Source organism: Grampus griseus (genome assembly GCF_964374135.1).
Source record: "Grampus griseus genome assembly, chromosome: 8".
NCBI lineage: Eukaryota > Metazoa > Chordata > Mammalia > Artiodactyla > Delphinidae > Grampus > Grampus griseus.
Window position 1 is genome coordinate 58437885 of NC_139002.1, and position 17521 is coordinate 58455405.

The 17521-nt window shown below is 54.7% G+C and overlaps 1 protein-coding gene across 7 annotated transcripts in view; it reads right to left on the bottom strand.

Moving 5' to 3' along the window:
* Positions 1 to 7341: 7341 nt before the first annotated feature.
* P2RY2 (purinergic receptor P2Y2) overlaps positions 7342 to 17521 on the bottom strand; it is a 40358-nt gene continuing 30178 nt past the window's right edge. For 6 of the 7 annotated variants that reach the window (XM_082659401.1, XM_082659404.1, XM_082659403.1 and 3 more), the window contains 2 exons: positions 14074 to 14356; positions 7342 to 9120 (listed from right to left, as the gene is read on the bottom strand). In XM_082659401.1, the coding sequence (XP_082515527.1) occupies positions 7986 to 9116 (1131 nt within the window). In that variant the 5' untranslated portion in view covers positions 9117 to 9120; positions 14074 to 14356 and the 3' untranslated portion in view covers positions 7342 to 7985. The remainder of the gene's footprint in view (positions 9121 to 14073; positions 14357 to 17521) is intronic. The other variant, XM_082659405.1, reaches the window with a different exon arrangement.

A 17521-nucleotide genomic window follows, 5' to 3' on the forward strand; every position in this document is an offset into this window, starting at 1 on the left:
GCTGGAGTGAGTCAAAGGATGGTCTCTGGCAGAGATTGGTCAGGATTTGCAAAGCAGGAAGTTGCTGGAAGAGTCAGAGATCTTATGTTGAGAACACAGGAGCCCTCGTGGAGAATTACTATTAAATCAGTTTGCCTGTGGTTTTCTCTTGGAACATGTGGGTCTAAATACATGGGTGTTTTCAAGTGTGAGCTTAGTCTGAGATGGACATCACGGCTTGGTCAGGCACTGTTAACTGTTTTGTAAATCAGGTATGTTTTGCAAATTGTGTTCCCAGTTTCAATTCTCAGTCCTACCCCTATCTCACACTCTCCAACAACCTGGCTGCCAGCAGGATCATTTTCTTCTCATCACTCCACGGGAGAGAGTCTGGACCCCAGCCCCCATTCCTGCCTCTGCTGCCAGCTCTGGGCAGCAGGGGGCAGCAGGGCAGCATCCATGAACCCAGGACCCACAGTAGCCTAAGCACAGCCCGGCAAGGGAGCTGAGCCAGCACTCAGATTGAAGGGATATGTCTGAAGCTCTGAACTGCCCCTTTCGATTTCCTTTGTTCCCAGGAATTCTGGGGACAGGGGACAAAAGGGTGAGGGAAATGGGAAGTAAGGAGGGAGGGAAACTGAAGGAAAGGGAGGAAGAATGGCGAGGGAGAGAAGGAAAGGGGGTCTATAGAGCTGGCAGCTGGATCCCCTCCCCACTCCAATCTCTTCCTGTCATCCCCAACCCTGTCTACTTCTATCTCCTGGTTTTAGTCTGACTCCATGGGAGCCCCTCCTGGTCCCTCTCTTTCTCCCACAGTCTAGGCACCCACCTGTGGCCCTTCTGTCTCCAGGTATCTATGTGGTACCTGCCGGGACAGCCCCTACCCCTCAGACTTCTCCCTCACACACAGATGTGACCACTGTGTGTGACATAAACACAGACATAAACACACACACACACACACTACCACAGGCTGGGTGACGACTTTTAATTTCCTCCCCCACATTTTGCAATTGCTTTGGTCACAAAGGCTGGTCTGACAGTTTAATCCCACAGTGAGGTAGGACTTTTCATGTGGCTGCTGATTTGGAATTTGGCTCCAGGACATAAATCTGAGGACACAGAGGGGTAAAATACCCACCTACTAAAGTAACCTGAAAACAATTGGGGTTAGATACCTTCTCTGAGTTTATTAGCCCAGCTCTCTACCACCCTTCACTCTTTTTAAACAATTATTATTTATTTAGGTGCACCAGGTCTTAGTTGTGGCAGGTGGGCTCCTTAGTTGCAGCTCACTGTCTCCTTAGTTGTGGCAGGTGGGCTCCTTAAGTTGAGGCATGCATGTGGGATCTAGTTCCCTGACCAGGGATCGAACCTGGGCCCCCTGCATTGGGAGCACAGAGTCTTATCCACTGTGCCACCAGGGAAGTCCCCCACCCATCACTCTTGACTCTACAAGCAGAACACCTGACATCTCTGCAGCTGTGAGTTCACAACCTAGTGGGAGGGGGGAGGGGGCCGGACAAGGGCTTTCCCACTCCCAAGCCAGGTGAGGGAAGCTCTAGGAAAATCACTCAGGGAGGAAAGATGGGTCACACTCAAATCGGTGACTTTGGGATTGTTTAATGAAGAGACTTTTACAAAAGTGTGGTCTGGTGTTTGGGGGATTCCATGCAGAGGGGCACTGATGACAGGTTGTCAGGATCAGAGAAGCAAGGACAGCAAGAGGGGGCTGTGGCAGTTCTGGGGATGATCCACTGGTCCCTTTCCTCCTCACCTTGCCCCACATCCAGAGGAGAGGGGCACGCAAAGGAGAGGGAGCAGGGTCCTCCCAGCACAGGGGAAGAGGAGGAGGGAGCAGTAAATTAAGTAGGCGATTGGAATTTTAAACTGGACTGAACTTCAGTTGTTATCCAAAAGTGACTCAAAGTTGTGGAGTTTACCAAATATGCAGTTGTGGATGGAAAAGGGACATTAGACGTCATCAAGCAGAGAGAGTCGATGGGAGAAAAATAAAACAGTTGCACATTTGTGCCTTACTGCATGCTCACTGTTCAGTAAACTGGAAAAGGAGGTACTATCAGTTCCGTTTTACAGATGAAGAAACTGAGTTTGCAATCACAGGGCTAGTGGTGGCTAAAGTGGGCCAGAACCCTGATCTTCCTGCCTCAGCTTCCCTGTGTCCCCAGACCTCCTCCTTTCCCTGAAGCTGCTACTTGGTGACTCTGAGTTCAGCACACACTAAAGTCACAGTTGGTACAAACAGGACTGAATCGGGAGCTCCAAGGTCAGAACCCAAGGTACACCCCCTCTCACCCACATCACTCAGGCTTCTCCCCAGGATGTCCACCCCAGGCCTTCCAAGATGAGCTGTCACTCCCAGGAGGTACAGACCAGTGCTGATGGAGGAAACGGAAGAAGCCAGAGAGCCCTGGCCTCACATTTCGTCTCTATGCTGACCGCTGCATGACCCTGGGTGAGGCACAGGCCTCTCTGGTCTCCCGTCTCTCAATGCAGCCAAATAATCCCTGGGGTCCCTGCCAAGAGGGAAAACTGATTCCAGTTGGTCAGGTCTCCCAGGGGGCTCACATGCTGTTTCACAGTGGCTTTTAGGAGTAACAGGCCCAGGAAGTGATGTCAAGTTTGGGAAGTGAGGAGTAGGGCAGGGAGGCCCAGAGGGTAGAAGCAGGGGCGATACTTTGGGGCAGGCGGATGCCTGCTGGACAATAGTGAAGTGCAGCCATTGTGCTGGGAGTGGAAAATCCTTTTCTGACTTCATCTCCAAGGGCTGAAAATAGTCTCAGGTGAGCCCCTGGGGGCTGGCTCGGTCTGGCCCATTGTTCCTGGCTGGGACAGGGCTGAGACTGGACACCTGGCTGAGCTGGAGCCAAGAGAGAGGCGAGTCCTACTGAAGAGGCTGGAGTGGCCAGGCAGAGCCAGGGCCCGCTGCATATGGGGAAATTGGAAACTGAGGCCCAGAAAGAAAAAATTCACCATGTCACATGGTGCATCAGGACAGAGGAGGATGAGCTCATTTCCCTCACCCTTCACCCCACACCTCAAGCACATACCGCTGGGGAAGGTAAATGCATCCTTCATCCTGCAGCCCAGTGACTCCTGGCCAAGTTCCAGCCTCCACCCCACAGGAGGCAGAAGCATCAGACATTCAACTGGCTCCACTCCAAGGCAATGTGTGGTGCCAGTGGAGTCACTTCACCTTTCTGGTCACTTGATACTAGGGGAGACCCACTGCCCCACTCTAGTCCTCAGAACTGAGGGCTCATGGGGTCTTGGGAGTGCCTGGGGGAGTAGTTGTTAGTTGTGTCTTTGATGAAAAATCTGGGTGGCTGCTGCCCTAAGGTAGGGAGAACTGGAATGTGGGAAGCAAGGTCTTCAGGTTCTATAGAGTGACACAGAGAGGGCAAGCAGTTGGCCTCAGGTCACACAGCAAAAACTGCCCATCCATTGCCTGCTCTGGCCCAGCTCCAGGCCAGTCCTCCAGCCCTGGGTCTCTGACTCTTGGATAAACCAAGGAGAGGCTGCAGCACCCTGTGGTGGGCACCACCAGTCTGGGAGAAATGGTTAAGCCTGCTACCATGGGTGGGTGGGAGCCCTCAAGCCCATAGGGGAGGGCTCTGGAAGATCAGAGGCATCCTCGTCTTCCTCCTCCTGCCATCACTTCTCCTTACTGCCCTTCCACAGCCCATCGCCTGGACAAGGTTCTGTAAACACACACAAGCTCATGAGCCTGAGAGCCACCCAGTGCCAAGCAGGGCAGAGGGTGGTCACACACCTCACCCCAGGATGGACCTGCTCTTTCCCACCACACCCTGGGGAAGCCTCACCCACAGGGGACACTCTCTTGCTCACTGGCCGGACACACTGTCCTTTCCTTCAACTCACTTATCCCAATGTGGTTACTTATTAAGTTATGTCAACTCCCTGAGGGCAGGGTCCAGCTGGCTCGCCTCTGTATCCCCTTGGCACAGTGCCTGGTGTGTAAACGCTTATCATGTGCCAGGTCCTGTTCTAAGTGCTTCATGTGTATTCATTCAGGTAAGCCTCCCAATGCCCTACGTGGGAGGTAGCATCTCCTTCTAGAAATGAGAAAATGGAGGTGCTGCAAGATTGATTTGCCCAAGGTGCCACAGCTGGAAGAAGTGGAGACAACCCTCAAACGCAGGTGGTCTGGGCAGAGAACGGGTGCTCTTAACTCCATCCTCACTAGACTGCCTCTCTCATCTTGAATCACACAAAGGGTCGCTTACAAACTCTCCTGCCCCGCAGGGGTTGCAAGTGGCATGCGATACTGGAAAGGGAACTAATCTGGGCATCAGATGGACCTGAACTCAATCTTGACTCACCCGTTTACTGCCTGTATAATCTGCAGCAAGTCCTCACCTCTCAGAGCCTGTCCTCTCATCTGCTAAATGGGGGTAATAATGTCTATTTTACACGGTGGTGGTAAAGAATAAATAATAATGGATGTGACAGGGCGCTGCCTGGTGCCTGGGACATGGGTTAGTACCTTAGCTCCCTTCCTCAGGGGCCTGGCTCTAAACAGATCAGCCCAAATCTGCCTTGACAAGGGTGGTGGCAGAGGGGTAGCTTTGGTGGCCTGACTTGGACCAAGATAGGAGTAACTGTGTCTGGAGGGCATGTTGGCCAGGGCCTTTCCTAGCCTTTGGAGGGTAAGAGTGTCCTTCCTGGGACAAATGCCACCCGGGGCAGAGACCCCTATGTGCCAGGGCCCCTGCCCCCGTTGCACGGAGCTCACTGAGAAGAGCTGCTGTAGGCCAGTCAGCAGGCATTTACTCCTCCCAGCTGCTCTCCCCGCCCCCCTCCGCCCCAGGTCCCTGGCCTCAGCTCCCCAGCTCCATCAGAGGTGGGAAGAGCTGGGGTGGTGGGGGTGATGGCAGGATTCCCACAAAGGCACTGACCTGCACTAAATGGAGCAGAGCTGCAGGGGCAGCCCGAGCCCCTGGCGCACGACCAGGCACCACGCCGACCTGCTGAGTGACCTTGGACAAGGCCCTGCCCCTCTCTGGCCTTGAGTCTGCAGCTGGGCTGGATAATCCCTGGGGTCCCTGGCAGGGGCTGTGACCTTTCACAGCGTCCTTCAGGAGTCAACAGCCCCAGGAAGTGATGTCAGGGCGACGAGGTGGAGAAAGGGCAGCAAGGCCCAGAGAGTAAGAGGAGATATTTTGAGAGCAGGCAGGTCCCTCCACGTCACTGCTGGACAATGGTCTGGGGCTGGGAGTGGAAAATCCTGTTCTTACTTGGGCTGAAAATAGTATACGGCAACAGAGTAAAGAACCTCACCCACCAGGCAGGGGGCCTGGGCACTGAGAACAAGGCCAGATGTCCACACCGCAGAGCCAGACGGTTTGACTAGGGTCCGCAGGAGGGGCCCTGGGCCTGTCCCTGGTTCCCTTAGGGTCTTCGTTCCCCACCCCCACCAGTGCCTGCCACAGGATTAGATGGTGAGTCAGGCCCTCCTGTCCCCTAGCTCCTGTGTCCTTAGAAATCTGTAGGCAGTTGCTTTAAGGAAGGCATCCTGGCACTAGGCCATAGTGTGGTCTCTATGTGCTGTGGGGCTCTCAGTTCTTGGGGTCTCCAGGACAGCTGCTGGAGGGGTAACTGGGCAGGACATGAAAGGAATGGGGACTATAGGGGAACTTGGGCCTGTGGTGGACACAGCCCCATCCCCAACCACAGACAGACACTAGAGAGCCCCCAAAGTCACAATGTATAACTCCCTGCCTCTGAGTCTGAGCAGGGCTGAGGGGGTCAGAGCTCAGCATTAACACTCCTGGCCAGTAGAGTATCTCACCTGGGTAGAGGCACCTTGTAAACTGGGATTGGGTTCAGCCTGAGCAGCAGCTGGTAAGAAAGAGATAGGCTCAGGCCTGCAAGAAATGTTCAAGGACAGACTGTAAGACATCATCACAAAAATGCTCATAAGGACACGGGCTACATTAACAGGAGTATAGAACCTAGAATGTGGGAGGTGAGCATTTCACACTACTTTGGGCAAGTCACCCACATTGCACAGTGCAGAGGAATCATTTGGGTCATGGCTTATGACAGGTCCCTGTCTATGGGGGAGCCCATGTGAGCAACCTCTGGGGGGTGCCGTTTTGAAGAGGCAGAGTGGGAAGGGTGGAGAAGTCATAGGAGGTAGGTGTAGGTGGGGTGGGGAGAGAAGGACCTTCTCTCAGGCAGAGTGGGCCCATCGGGCAAGGGCTCTCCCACAGGGAGAGGGAGAGAGAGAGAGAGAGAGAGAGAGAGAGAGAGAGAGAGAGAGAGAGAGAGAGAGTCCTTATCCTTGAGGTTCAAAGTGAGGTCTGTCAGTTTTGCCCTATTCCTGCCCAAAGGCTAGGGCTGGGCCCTGTCCAGATGAACTCCACACATCTCCAGAGTGGTCCTGGCTAGACCCAGAACCTGTCCCAGGTGACACTTATCTCCCCCACACTAAGCTCTGACCCAGCCTGAGCACCAGACATTATGCCAGGTAGCTGGATTTTCCCAAGAGGCAAAGGACTGGACAGGAAGAGTGAATCTCTCCCACGCTTATCCCCAGTGCAAAAGAAACCTTATGGTCAGGGCAAGGAGGGAGCCCTGACTTGGCCTCCTTGTGACCCGCCCACCCTCCCCATTCCTGCCTTGAACCTGGGTACCAACTGCCCAGCCAGCTTCCAGTTCCTGCAGGCCCTGCTCTCCTGCCCCCATGTCTTTGCCTAGAACGCACCTGCACCTGGATGTTCTTCTCTGATGAAGTGCTTTTCTCAGAAGTCCACCCACTCCAGGAAGCCTTCCCTGATGCCCTGGTCCACTGCCTCAACCACTCAGCATTATCCAGTGGTGTGCTAGAGAAACTTGTACCTGCTCTCAAGAGCCCTCTGTTAATTTTTCAGGAATTTTGCAAGGAGGCTGGTATCACATTGGTAGTCTGAAACTGGCTGTGGCAGGAGTATTTGTACCACAGAAACTGGCAATGCTGCAAATAATGGGTTCCCCTCACCCCCGCACCCCCCGCCGAGAGTCAGCTAAATGGTTGAACTTTTACCAGCGCATGACTGGTCATCGCCATTAAATCCTAAACTGGGGGATCCTGAGGACTGGGACCCCACCTGACTCCCCTCTGTACCCAGCAAAACCAGGCATAAAAGCCAGTTAACTTTAAAGTGGAGGATGACCTGGGGTCTGGAGAGTACATTTATATTCCTCGTACGAGGCCACCACTGAGGCAGCTACTGGGGAGGCGGAAGAGAACAGGTTGGAGAAAGGACCCTGGTGTGGATGGTGAGAGCTCCCCAGGCTGTATCCCCAACCTCCAACTACACAGCGGGGTCCGGCTCAGCAGGTAACAACACCTTTAGTACAAGTCCCAGCCTCCAACTGGCTCCCAGCCTCCAGATGGGTTCATGACATCAGTTCCCAGACGTTCATCCCTTGGGCTGGGCGTCCCCCTCAGAGCTGAGCCCACAGTGGCACTCAGACCACTCCGACTCATCGTGGGAACCTCTGGCTCAGCCCTGACTCCTTACCAGCATCCTCTGGTCAACCTGCGACCCTGTCCCTCCCAGGCAGCTCAGGCACAGGCTTGGCTGTGTGACCTTGGTTAAGTCACTTTCCTCTCTGGGCCTGTTTCTCCACTTGACTTGATTAGGCTGGAGCCCAGCCTAGGTACCTTGGCAGGCACAGCCAGGTATTTATGTGGGATTCAGGCCAGGGGCAGTGCTGGCCCCAAACACTTGCCTTTCTTAAAACCTTACTCCCCACATCTCACATACAAATGGTGACTCAGGATGTGGGGACTGCTGAGCTCTCTGGACCACAGAGAACAAACTGCGCCCCTGTCAAATGACAGAGCGCTGGGGTCACGGCCCCCTTGACCATCCGGCCTGATTCACTGATGGCCCATATCTGGGGAGACTGTCCCATTTGGACAAGTCTACAGTCCCACCCGACACAAACTGGCACAGGCCCAAGGGGTTCCGGTCCTACAGCCGGATGTCCTTAGTGTTTTCACTACCAGGCGGTGTGGACTCTATCTGTCTAGAGTCCTCACTGCTGGCCGAGTCTTCTGTCCTCTTAGTGTCAGTTCTGTTGAACCTATGCAGGCCCAGCCTGCGGCGAAGCTGGGTGGTAGGGGTGGGGTCTGTGGGTGGCTTGGCGTCCCGAGCAAAGCGCACGAGCCTCTGCCCAGCCAGGAAGTAGAGCACGGGGTCAAGGCAACTGTTGGCGCTGGCCAGCGGCCGGGTGATCTTGTAAGCCATGTTGATGGCGTTGAGGGTGTGGCAGCTGAGGTCCAGCGAGCGGAAGGAGTAGTAGAGGGTGCGGGTAACGTGGAAAGGCAGGAAGCAGAGGGCGAAGACAGCTAGCACCACGGCAATGGTGCGCACCGACTTGCGCTTGGCCCGCGGCAGGCCTCCCGAGGTCCCGTGGGTCGGCTTTAGCAGCCGCCGAGCCATGAGCACGTAACAGACCAGGATGATGGCGAAGGGCACCGCGAAGAGCAGGCTCAGCATGACGGAGCTGTAGGCCACGAAGTGGCTGAAGAGCTCGGGTGCCGAGGTGTCGTGGCAGGTAATGCGGCCACCACGTGCACTGGTGGTGACGAAGTAAAGCACGGGTGCCTGGCAGGCCAGCACCAGCACCCACACGGCTACGGCCACCCTGCGGGCGTAGCGGGCCCGGCCCCAGCGCAGCGAGCGCAGTGGACGCAGGACACCCAGGCATCGGTGCACGCTGATGCACGTGAGGAAGAGGATGCTGCAGTAAAGGTTGGTGTAGAAGAGGAAGCGCACCAGCTTGCAGAGCACTGTGCTGAAGGGCCAGTGGTCACCGCGGGCGTAGTAATAGACCAGCAGGGGCAGGGAGGCCGCGTACAGCGTGTCCGACATGGCCAAGTGGAACATGTATGTGGTGGAGGCGTTCCAGGTCTTGAGGCGGCACAGGAAGATGTAGAGAGCCACGGCGTTCAGACACAGCGCGAGCACGCACACCACGCCGTAGGACACAGGCAGTAGCACGTACTTGAAGTTCTCATTGAAGCGGCACTTGTAGCCCAGCTCATCCCCATCCCAGGTGCCATTGATGGTGCCATTCCAGAGGCCCGGGCCTGTGGCCATCGCCCTGAAGGGAAGGGGGTGGTGGGGAGAACGGCCATCAGGACCCAGCAGGGAAGCCTGACACCCCCACCTGACCAGGGCCATGAGGGACCACAAGTGCCCACAGACTCCCTCGGTTAAGATCTGCCCAACTACGTTCGAGGCTTTTATTGCATCTGATCTGCCTCTCTCCCTGGACCCAGGGGGCCCAGAACCTTGGAACCCTGGAACCTTAAGGATGCACGAGATCCATGACTGTCAGGATCATATAATTCTAACACTTTGGAACAGGGAGAGGCAAAATACCCCCTGAGGGCCAAATCCAGCCTACCAGTCTGTTTTTGTAAATAAAGCTTTATTGGAACACAGCCATGCCCATCTCTTTACATAGAGTTGAATAGTTGTGACAAAGACCATATGTTCCTCAAAGCCCAAAATACTTACCAGCTTGCCTTAAAAAAAAAAATCAGTCACCCTGTTTGAGAACCTCAGGAACACAGAGTTCTAGATCTAGGATTCTGAGCTCTAGAACCTGAGGATCTGGTGGTCCCAAAGGGGTACCATCTGAGATTCACGGAAAGGGGCCTTTGAGGCTGACTGGGTCCACCTCACACCCAGTGCCCACTGCCTGTTTGTGGCCAGTGGGAAGCCCACACCTTCCTGGTGGCATCAGGAAGTTCCTTCCTTTAGCTCAGCTTTCTTCTCTCTGAGGAGGCTCTGGCCCTGTGCCTGGTATTTTGGTATTTGAGGGAGTACTTCCAAGGGTCTCCCTCTTCAGTCATTCATTCACCTCTCAGCAAATATTTTTAGGCACTCCTATTCTGGTACTTTCTGCATCTGTAAACAGAAGTCCTGCTCCCTGGCCTATGAGGCTACCAGATGGGGCTGTGACCCTCCTGAAGATTCCAGGGAAGTCTGGGGTGTAGGTGGTGGTGGGGGCATTGGGGGACTTCTGCTGGGGGGCAAATTCAGCTTCCTCCAGGCTTGCCCAGCTTCTCTTCACACATCATCACTACCTTGACCTTCTCCTACCTTGTCCCCAGTGAGCATATAACACAGCCCTGATGCCTGACCGCCCAGACAGTGAGCACCTGGAGATCAGGATGCCACCTTCCTCCTCTCCCCACCCCTCCAACGTGACCAAGAGCTCTCTCAGACTATCCCAGTCTGGAAGGCAAAGGTGTGCCCAAAGGTCTCAGAAGGTAGGCTGGAAATCATAACGGGAGTGCCAGAGGGGCAGGTTTGGGACAAACACAAAGAATAACTTTCTAATAGTGTGAAGGGGCAGGGGGAGCTGACATTATTCAAGCCCCACTACTACTATGTGTGCTTTATTCATGTGACTTCATTCTATCCTTACAACACGGTTCAGGGAGCCAGGTTATCATGCCCAGGTTTCCGATAAAGAGGCTGAGACACAGATCATTCAAGTAAGTTGGCCCAGGTCACAGGCTGAGGATAGGCTGCAGTTCCTATCTGGGTCCATCCCACAATGGAAGGGGCTGTAGGAGGAGGTAGTGAACTCTCTGCTTACGGGGGTGTGCAAGCATCTCTCTAGCAGAGTCTGCAGAAGGGCTTGTGCCCTATGTGTGGGTGTGTCTGGGATGACAGAGAGGACAGATGTCATGTGTGTCCTCCCCACCCTGAGAATCTGGGGCTGTAAAACCCCTTTCATTTTGGAACCTGGGGTCCTGAGAGGCTGGGGCTTAGAGATTCTGTGGGGCCGGTGACCTCTGCTCCCTTAGACACCGAGCTTCTTGCCCAGCCTGGTCTCCCAGAAGCAGCCTGAGGCCCATGAAGTTAAGATTAAGGGGTGCTGAAGGACACACTGCTCCCTCAGCCTCCTTCTTTCCCCATAACCCTCCCCTTTCCCCATCTTCCCTGCCTCCTATTGTCAGCAAAGATGCTACCAGGATGCAGGGAGCTTGCACTTGTGACCTCCCTCCCACGGACACAGGCTCCTCCCCAAGGAGCCGGGGCAGATCCAGGGTGAGGAGGTAAGTATGGGGTTGGGGTGGGGGGGCGCTGGCAGGGCCAAACTGCTGGGACCCCTCTGTCCTGGGGCCAGGACTCAGGACCCAGCATGAAAGCACTTCCTGTATCCCACTCCACTCCTTGCAGCCCAGTGTCACCTCCACCCTTGCTGCTGGAGCCACTGCATCGGCCTCCCTGTCTCCAGCCTCAGTCCCCCCAGTCCAGAGGGGTCTCTGGAAAAGACAAAGTCATTCTCCTGCTTGAAACCTCCTGTGGCTCCTGTCTGCTCTCAGGAGAAAACCCAGCTCTTCGGTCTGGTACCAGAGGTTTTCATAATCCAGCCTCTGTCACCAGCCGCACCCCCTGTGACCTGCAGTTTCCTGAATGCACCCAATGCTTTTTGCCTCCCAGCCTTATGTTGCTCCTTCAATCTGGGATCCATTCACACCCGTCGCCTCCACCTGTTGAAACTACAACTCTGTCCATCAGCGCAGCAAACTCCAGTGATTAAGAAGAACCCGGCCTCTGGACACAGACTGCCTTTGTTCCCTCATCTGTAAAATGAGGTGATTAACAGAACTTATATCACAGGGCTGCTGTGAGGATTAGGTAATTCGTGTAACACGTTTGGAGCCATGCCTGGCACACAGCAGGTACACTGTGTGTTACGAGCTTCGAGGCTCAGCTCACCTGCAGCTTTTTCCTGAAATCTTTGGGGAGCTCTCTCAGGCCAGGGGTGGAAGAGAGAGATAGAAGGTCCTGGAGGCTGTGAAGCAGGTGAGTGTGGTGGACCAGGAGAATGACTCCAAGGCCCAAGCTGGGGTCAGGCCTGGGGACCTCGTGAGGGAAGAGGTCTGAGAGCTGTTTGAGAGGGTGGCTGGAGAGACTGGTCCAGAGGGAGTTTGCATGGAGGAGGGGCCAGGATGCCTCAGGCTCAGGGGTCGGGAGGAGGGGGAACTCAGTGTCGGGCATGGTAAGTGTGAGATGCCACATCATGGACTGTGGGGAAGGGCGAAGGCTGGGACCAGCAGGTCTGGTGCACTGGGAGATGAGCAGGAGTTGCTGGCTCACAGGAGCTGTAGGAGGAGCCTGGAAGCCCGGGTGTGAGACTAAGAATCTGTGGAGGAGCCATTCCCCCTGGGGACACCGGCTTGGGGTGTGCAGCTCTACCACAGAGCCCCAGAGGACATCAGGTATTTCCTGCCCTCCTGAGGTTCAGACCTCTCATGGGCTGAATCCCCTGGCCTGGTAGAACTGTGGTTCTCAAACTTCCCCCATGAGGTGCTCTGCCCCGCTGGAGACAGGGTGGGTGGCCCCTCTGTACTCCCTGCTCAGGGAGCACCCCCCCCAGCCCCACCTCCCCACTGCTGCTCTGCTCCTGCCCAGGTGCTGAGGCCTGCTGGGTCTCTCCTCAGAGTCGGGGTCAGGGCCCTCATCTTCCCTTCATGGTCAACATCTCATTGCTCTACACAGTTTCTTGCTAATTACTTATGATGGAATCTCTGACACTGATGAGAGGGGCAGAAACTTCCCTAAGTCTCTCATGAACCAAGGGAGCTGCCCTTTCCACCTATTTTAAGACATCCTGACCTCCACCCTCACAGGCCAGCTGGGGACTCTATCATTGTGGCCCCTGTCCAGACTGACCCTGCCTGTCCTACCCCTCCACAGGCTGGCCCACCAACCTGTGAGAACATCTTTCCTGCCCCACCCGCTCTGACCAGCCCCTGCTTATGGAGACAGCCAAGTGCCCAGCCCTCTCCATCAACCCTCTCCACTGCCTCTCCTGACCCCTGATGCCCTTGGGGCCTCACTCCCAGCTCCCCAGGACCAGCTCCCGCCTACCTTTGTCCAACACCACTCACCAGCCCCTCTGTGTCCAGTTCTGGCTGGCCCTGTGCTCAAGAGCTCCTAGTGTGGAGGGAGATGTGAGCCATGTAAGTGCCTGCCAGGCTTTCCTGCCTTTGTGTATAGCTGTTCTTTCTGTCTAGAAAGCCTTTCCAGACCCACACACACTGCACTCTATCCTGCCCATCCCTCAAGGCTCTTCTCAAATGTCACCTCATCTCTGAAGCTCTCCCCCTCCATCACTGATCCCCCAGGGCATTCCTCACACCCTGCTGGAAATTTGTCCTTCCACTCTCTACCCCAACACATTCCAGGTGCTCCTGGAGGGCTGGGTCCATCTGATTCCTTTCTCTGGTCCTATCATCCAGCAAGAGGCCTGATCCAAAGCGGGTATGACATGAATGAGAGAATGAACGAATGAGTGAGTGAATGAATGAATGAAGCAAGCACAAGAGCTATGGGAGGCCAGAGGAGGCTAAGCTTTATGATGGTGGCTCTCCTTTCCCTTATTCCTCTGAGGACCTTTCACAGGACAATGACATTGAAGGATTTCTCAGCAGCTGATCCTAGGTGGCCAGGGGTCACAACAGCCCTCCAGGGGCCCAGCTCACCTGAGGCCTGCTCCTGCCCTAGGCAGGCTCCTGGACTGTCTCTCTTTCAAGAGCCCTGCTCTACTCCGGACACATCAGAGAAATGCCAGAGGGAGGGGAACCGGACCCAGGCATTCTGGAGACGGGTCAGCTCTCTGATCCACATTCCTTTACCTCACCCATCTCTGGCTCAGGAGCTCCTGATCCTAGATCACCACCCCCTTCACTTTGTAGGGGTCAAGTCTGGGCAGAGCGACTTCCCTGCAGCATTCTCATTTCATCCCTCACCTCATTCCTTGGCAGATGCCGCCATAGAGGTTAAGCTATTTGTTCAAGGTCACACTGCCAGGAATTGGAAAGATTGGGTTTGATACCCAGGGCTGTCTGGCTCTGAAGCCTGAATTCATCACAGCCTGGGAACGAGGGAGCAGGGCACAGATCCCCTTGATTTACCCCCAGTTCAGTGTATACACATGCACGAGTGCACCGGCCCCAGCCCCCCAGCCTCCCAGCCTCCCAGCCTCCCAGCCTCCCAGCCAGTAGACCCTGCCCTTGCACACCCATACCTGACCAGCCCCTGCTCTCACTGTCAAGATGCTCAGCGCAGGCTCAGATTCCTCACTCATGAATGCACCCGCCTGGACCCCTGGACCGAGCTGCAGGGAACTCTGTGGGAAACAGGAAAAACAGGTCCCCTGGCCTGGGGCCTCGCCCAGCTTCCAGCATTTCTCAGGGCAGGCAGTGCCTGGGCTCCTGAGACAGGGAGGTGGAGACAGCTTGGGCTCTGGGTCACGGGAAGTCAGCCAGGCTGAGCCTTCCCCGGGCTGCCTCCTCTGCTCCAATCTTGGTCTGAAAGAGGCAAAAAGGTGAGCTGGTGTGCTTGTCCCGGTAGACAGGAGTGTCCTCTGCCCACCCTCAACCCCTAGCCGTCCACCCTTAGCTCACATGTTCTAGGGACGGTTGTTCCCAACCTTCAGGCCCAGGTCCCCTTTCACGGGAGGGTGGCTCTGCCAGGCAGAGTCTCCCCCATACCCTGCAGAGTTGAGCTGAGCCTCCAGTGTCCCCTCCCTTGGTCCTGGTCTGGAAACAGTCAATACCCTCCTTGTCCAGTGTACACTCGACAGTACTCTGGCCAATCTAGTTTAGCTCAAGCTGGGTCTCTATCTGGAATACCCTTCCTCCCTCATCCCACCTCTAACCATTCCTCCACAGGTGTTGTAAACACACAAGGACACACACAGGCATGGATACACCTAGATACACAGATACACAGAGATGTACATAGTCATACTCAGATGTATACACACACACTCTCTCCCAGAGTCTTAAACAGTCAGGGCCTGGAACAGCCTTTAGAAATCACCTCTGCCAACCTCCCATTTGACAGAGGAGGAAACTAAGGCCCAAGGCCTCACAATAAGCCAGGGACAGAGCCAAGAGCAGAACCCAGGTCTGGATTCTGGCCCTAGTTTTATGTCTTGCCTGAAGCCCCTCCCACAGAGCAGGCACAGTGCTTCAGTGAGGGGATGGTGACCTGGTGGAGGAACGCCTCTGTGTGGTCAGGTCCCAGCAGAACCTCAGACCCATCTCGGAGAAGAACATCCCCCTCCTTTTTCTCCCGATTTCATTTCCCTGCAATGGGGGAGTGGGGTCTGAGACAGCTGAGCCAGGTCCCCAAGCTGGAAGTACAATGCAAGCATGGAGGAAAGTGGGGAGAGGAGATGGGTGGCTGCAGGAATAGAGCAGGGGGAGGGGGCACTGGAAAGGCCCTGGACCACCGTTTTCCCAGTGCACCTTGCCCCAGGAGTCTCAGGCTGACATTGGCCAGTGGGCTGGTAGCTGTTTGCCAGTCTGTTCTGGAGTCTAGTGACAAGGTGAAAGAAAGAGCTTCACCTTTTCGCCCACTCCACCAGGGTCACACCCAGTGTTCTCCTCCTAGGGAGATATCTTCACTCAAAAGACTAAGGTAGAACAACACATGTTCTCAAAGCCACTCTCCCATTTCTGAGAAGGGTCTCTACCATCCATCCTTCCAGGCTTCAAAGCTCCAGTATACCCTTGACAACCTCTCTCTTTCCCACCCATGTGAAACCATCACTCACCAAGCCCTGTCACTTCGACCAATGCAGTGGCTTAGACGTGCCACTCTTCCCGACCCCGTGGTTTTGAGCCTGCATTTCTCCTCCAGACCATTGCACTAGCCTACTTACTCCCTGCCTCCACTCCTGCCCCTCCTGTCCATCTTTCATACTGCAGTTATGGGTCTTCCTAAACCACACATCTGACCACATACTATGGAGCTCAAAATCCTTCCATGGCTCCCCATTGCCCTCAGGTTGACATCTAAGTTCCTGAGCCTGGCACTCAAAGCCCTGCTGATCTGGTGCTTGCCATCCTCCACACCACTCTCCCTCTCCGCCTCCACCCTCATCTTTCTGTCTCCAACACAGCAAAAGCAGTCCCATGGTCATATCTTTGCTTAGGGATACCCTCCCTTATCTTCTAACAGCTATGTCATAACAAGAGTTGAATGCTTTCTCTGTGCCAAGTTCCATGTTAGATGGCTCCATCAACCTCTTCTCGTTTAGTCCTGAGAATTTCAGAGAGGTTGAATGACCTCTCCAGGGTCACAGAGCTAGCAAATGGCAGAGCAGCCCCCGTCTGTCTGACTTTAGGAGCTATGCCCCTGACCGTAAGCAGATAAGGTAGGGGTTCCCCAGAGAAAGAAAACCAGGCATGGCTTTCTTGGCATAAGAGAAGCCATATTAGGCCTAGGATTTAAGCCTGGCCAAAAATGCTTGCCCTTGAACAGGTCTCAGTAATTAATGATCTTAAGGGCAAGAGAGGTAGCAATAGCAAATACAATAAATCAGTTGTAAAGATTCCCAGCGCTGTTTCAATGGTAAAGATTAGCCTGAAGCACTTTCTTGAGCAGTTCTGCACAATTTAAACCCCCCTTGAGGGCTCAACCACCAGATCAACTGGAACCTAAGGAATGATGATGATGACCTTTTCTGACTTGAGTCCTCAGTCAACTAAAGCTTAGACCCTGTCAACCTTTGCCCCAATTATATGCTGAGTTCTCTGCTCATATCCCTTGCAAGTGAATATTCATGTACCCTTAGCTTAAAACTCCCCCAATTTTGCTGTTCGGTGAGACACTGCTTTGGGAAAGGTCCCCGGTGTTCTCCTTACTTGCTGCAAGTAGTAAGTACTTCCCTGTCCCGCTCTTTGTCTGGGTTATGCCTTTTGGCTTGATGCCCATGAAGAGGCGAACCCAGTTTTGGGGTAACTACCTCATACCCTCCAAAGCCCGGATCCTCTCTTCCAGGAAGCTCCCTGACCAGCCCTCTTTGAGCCCCACAGTTTTGCCTGTCTGATTAATTCTCCACCGGAGGGAACATCTTACGGGCAGGGCCCAAGATCTACTCTTCCTGGTAGTTCCCCATTGTGAAACAGCCATGATGGTTACTGTACCCATCTTACAGTTAAAAAAGAAAAACCATCAAGGCCAGAAAGGGTAGCCCAAGATCTCACCCAAGGTCACCAATAAGGCAAGGGCAGAGCCAAGCCTAGCATGCAGACGGACTACCCTCTCCCTTAACCTGGCTCTGTCTCTATCCCACACTGGGTCTTTCTCCCTGTGGTCCCAGGCTAGTGACCCCAAAGCCAGGAGGAGTGACTGGGGCAGTTCCCAGGCTGGTTGCAGAATTTCCAAGGTGGTTGGACAACATTCCAGCTTCCACTAGGGTGGCTCTGGAATGTACTGCCTGCTCCATACCCACCTGGCTGGCCCTGTCCAGTTTGACAGGGGAAAGTGACCCATCACCATTCTGGAAACTCCTGCTGCCTGCCTCTGCTGGGGGTGGAGTGCTGTGAAGGGAAAACAGAGGCTCTGGATCCAGAACACCACTGAGGGGCAGGGGAGGGCACTGGGTGGGTGAGAGATCCCAGTTCTGCCATTCCCAGCTATAGGATCTGGACAAGCCTCAGCTCCACAACTTAACTCTCAAT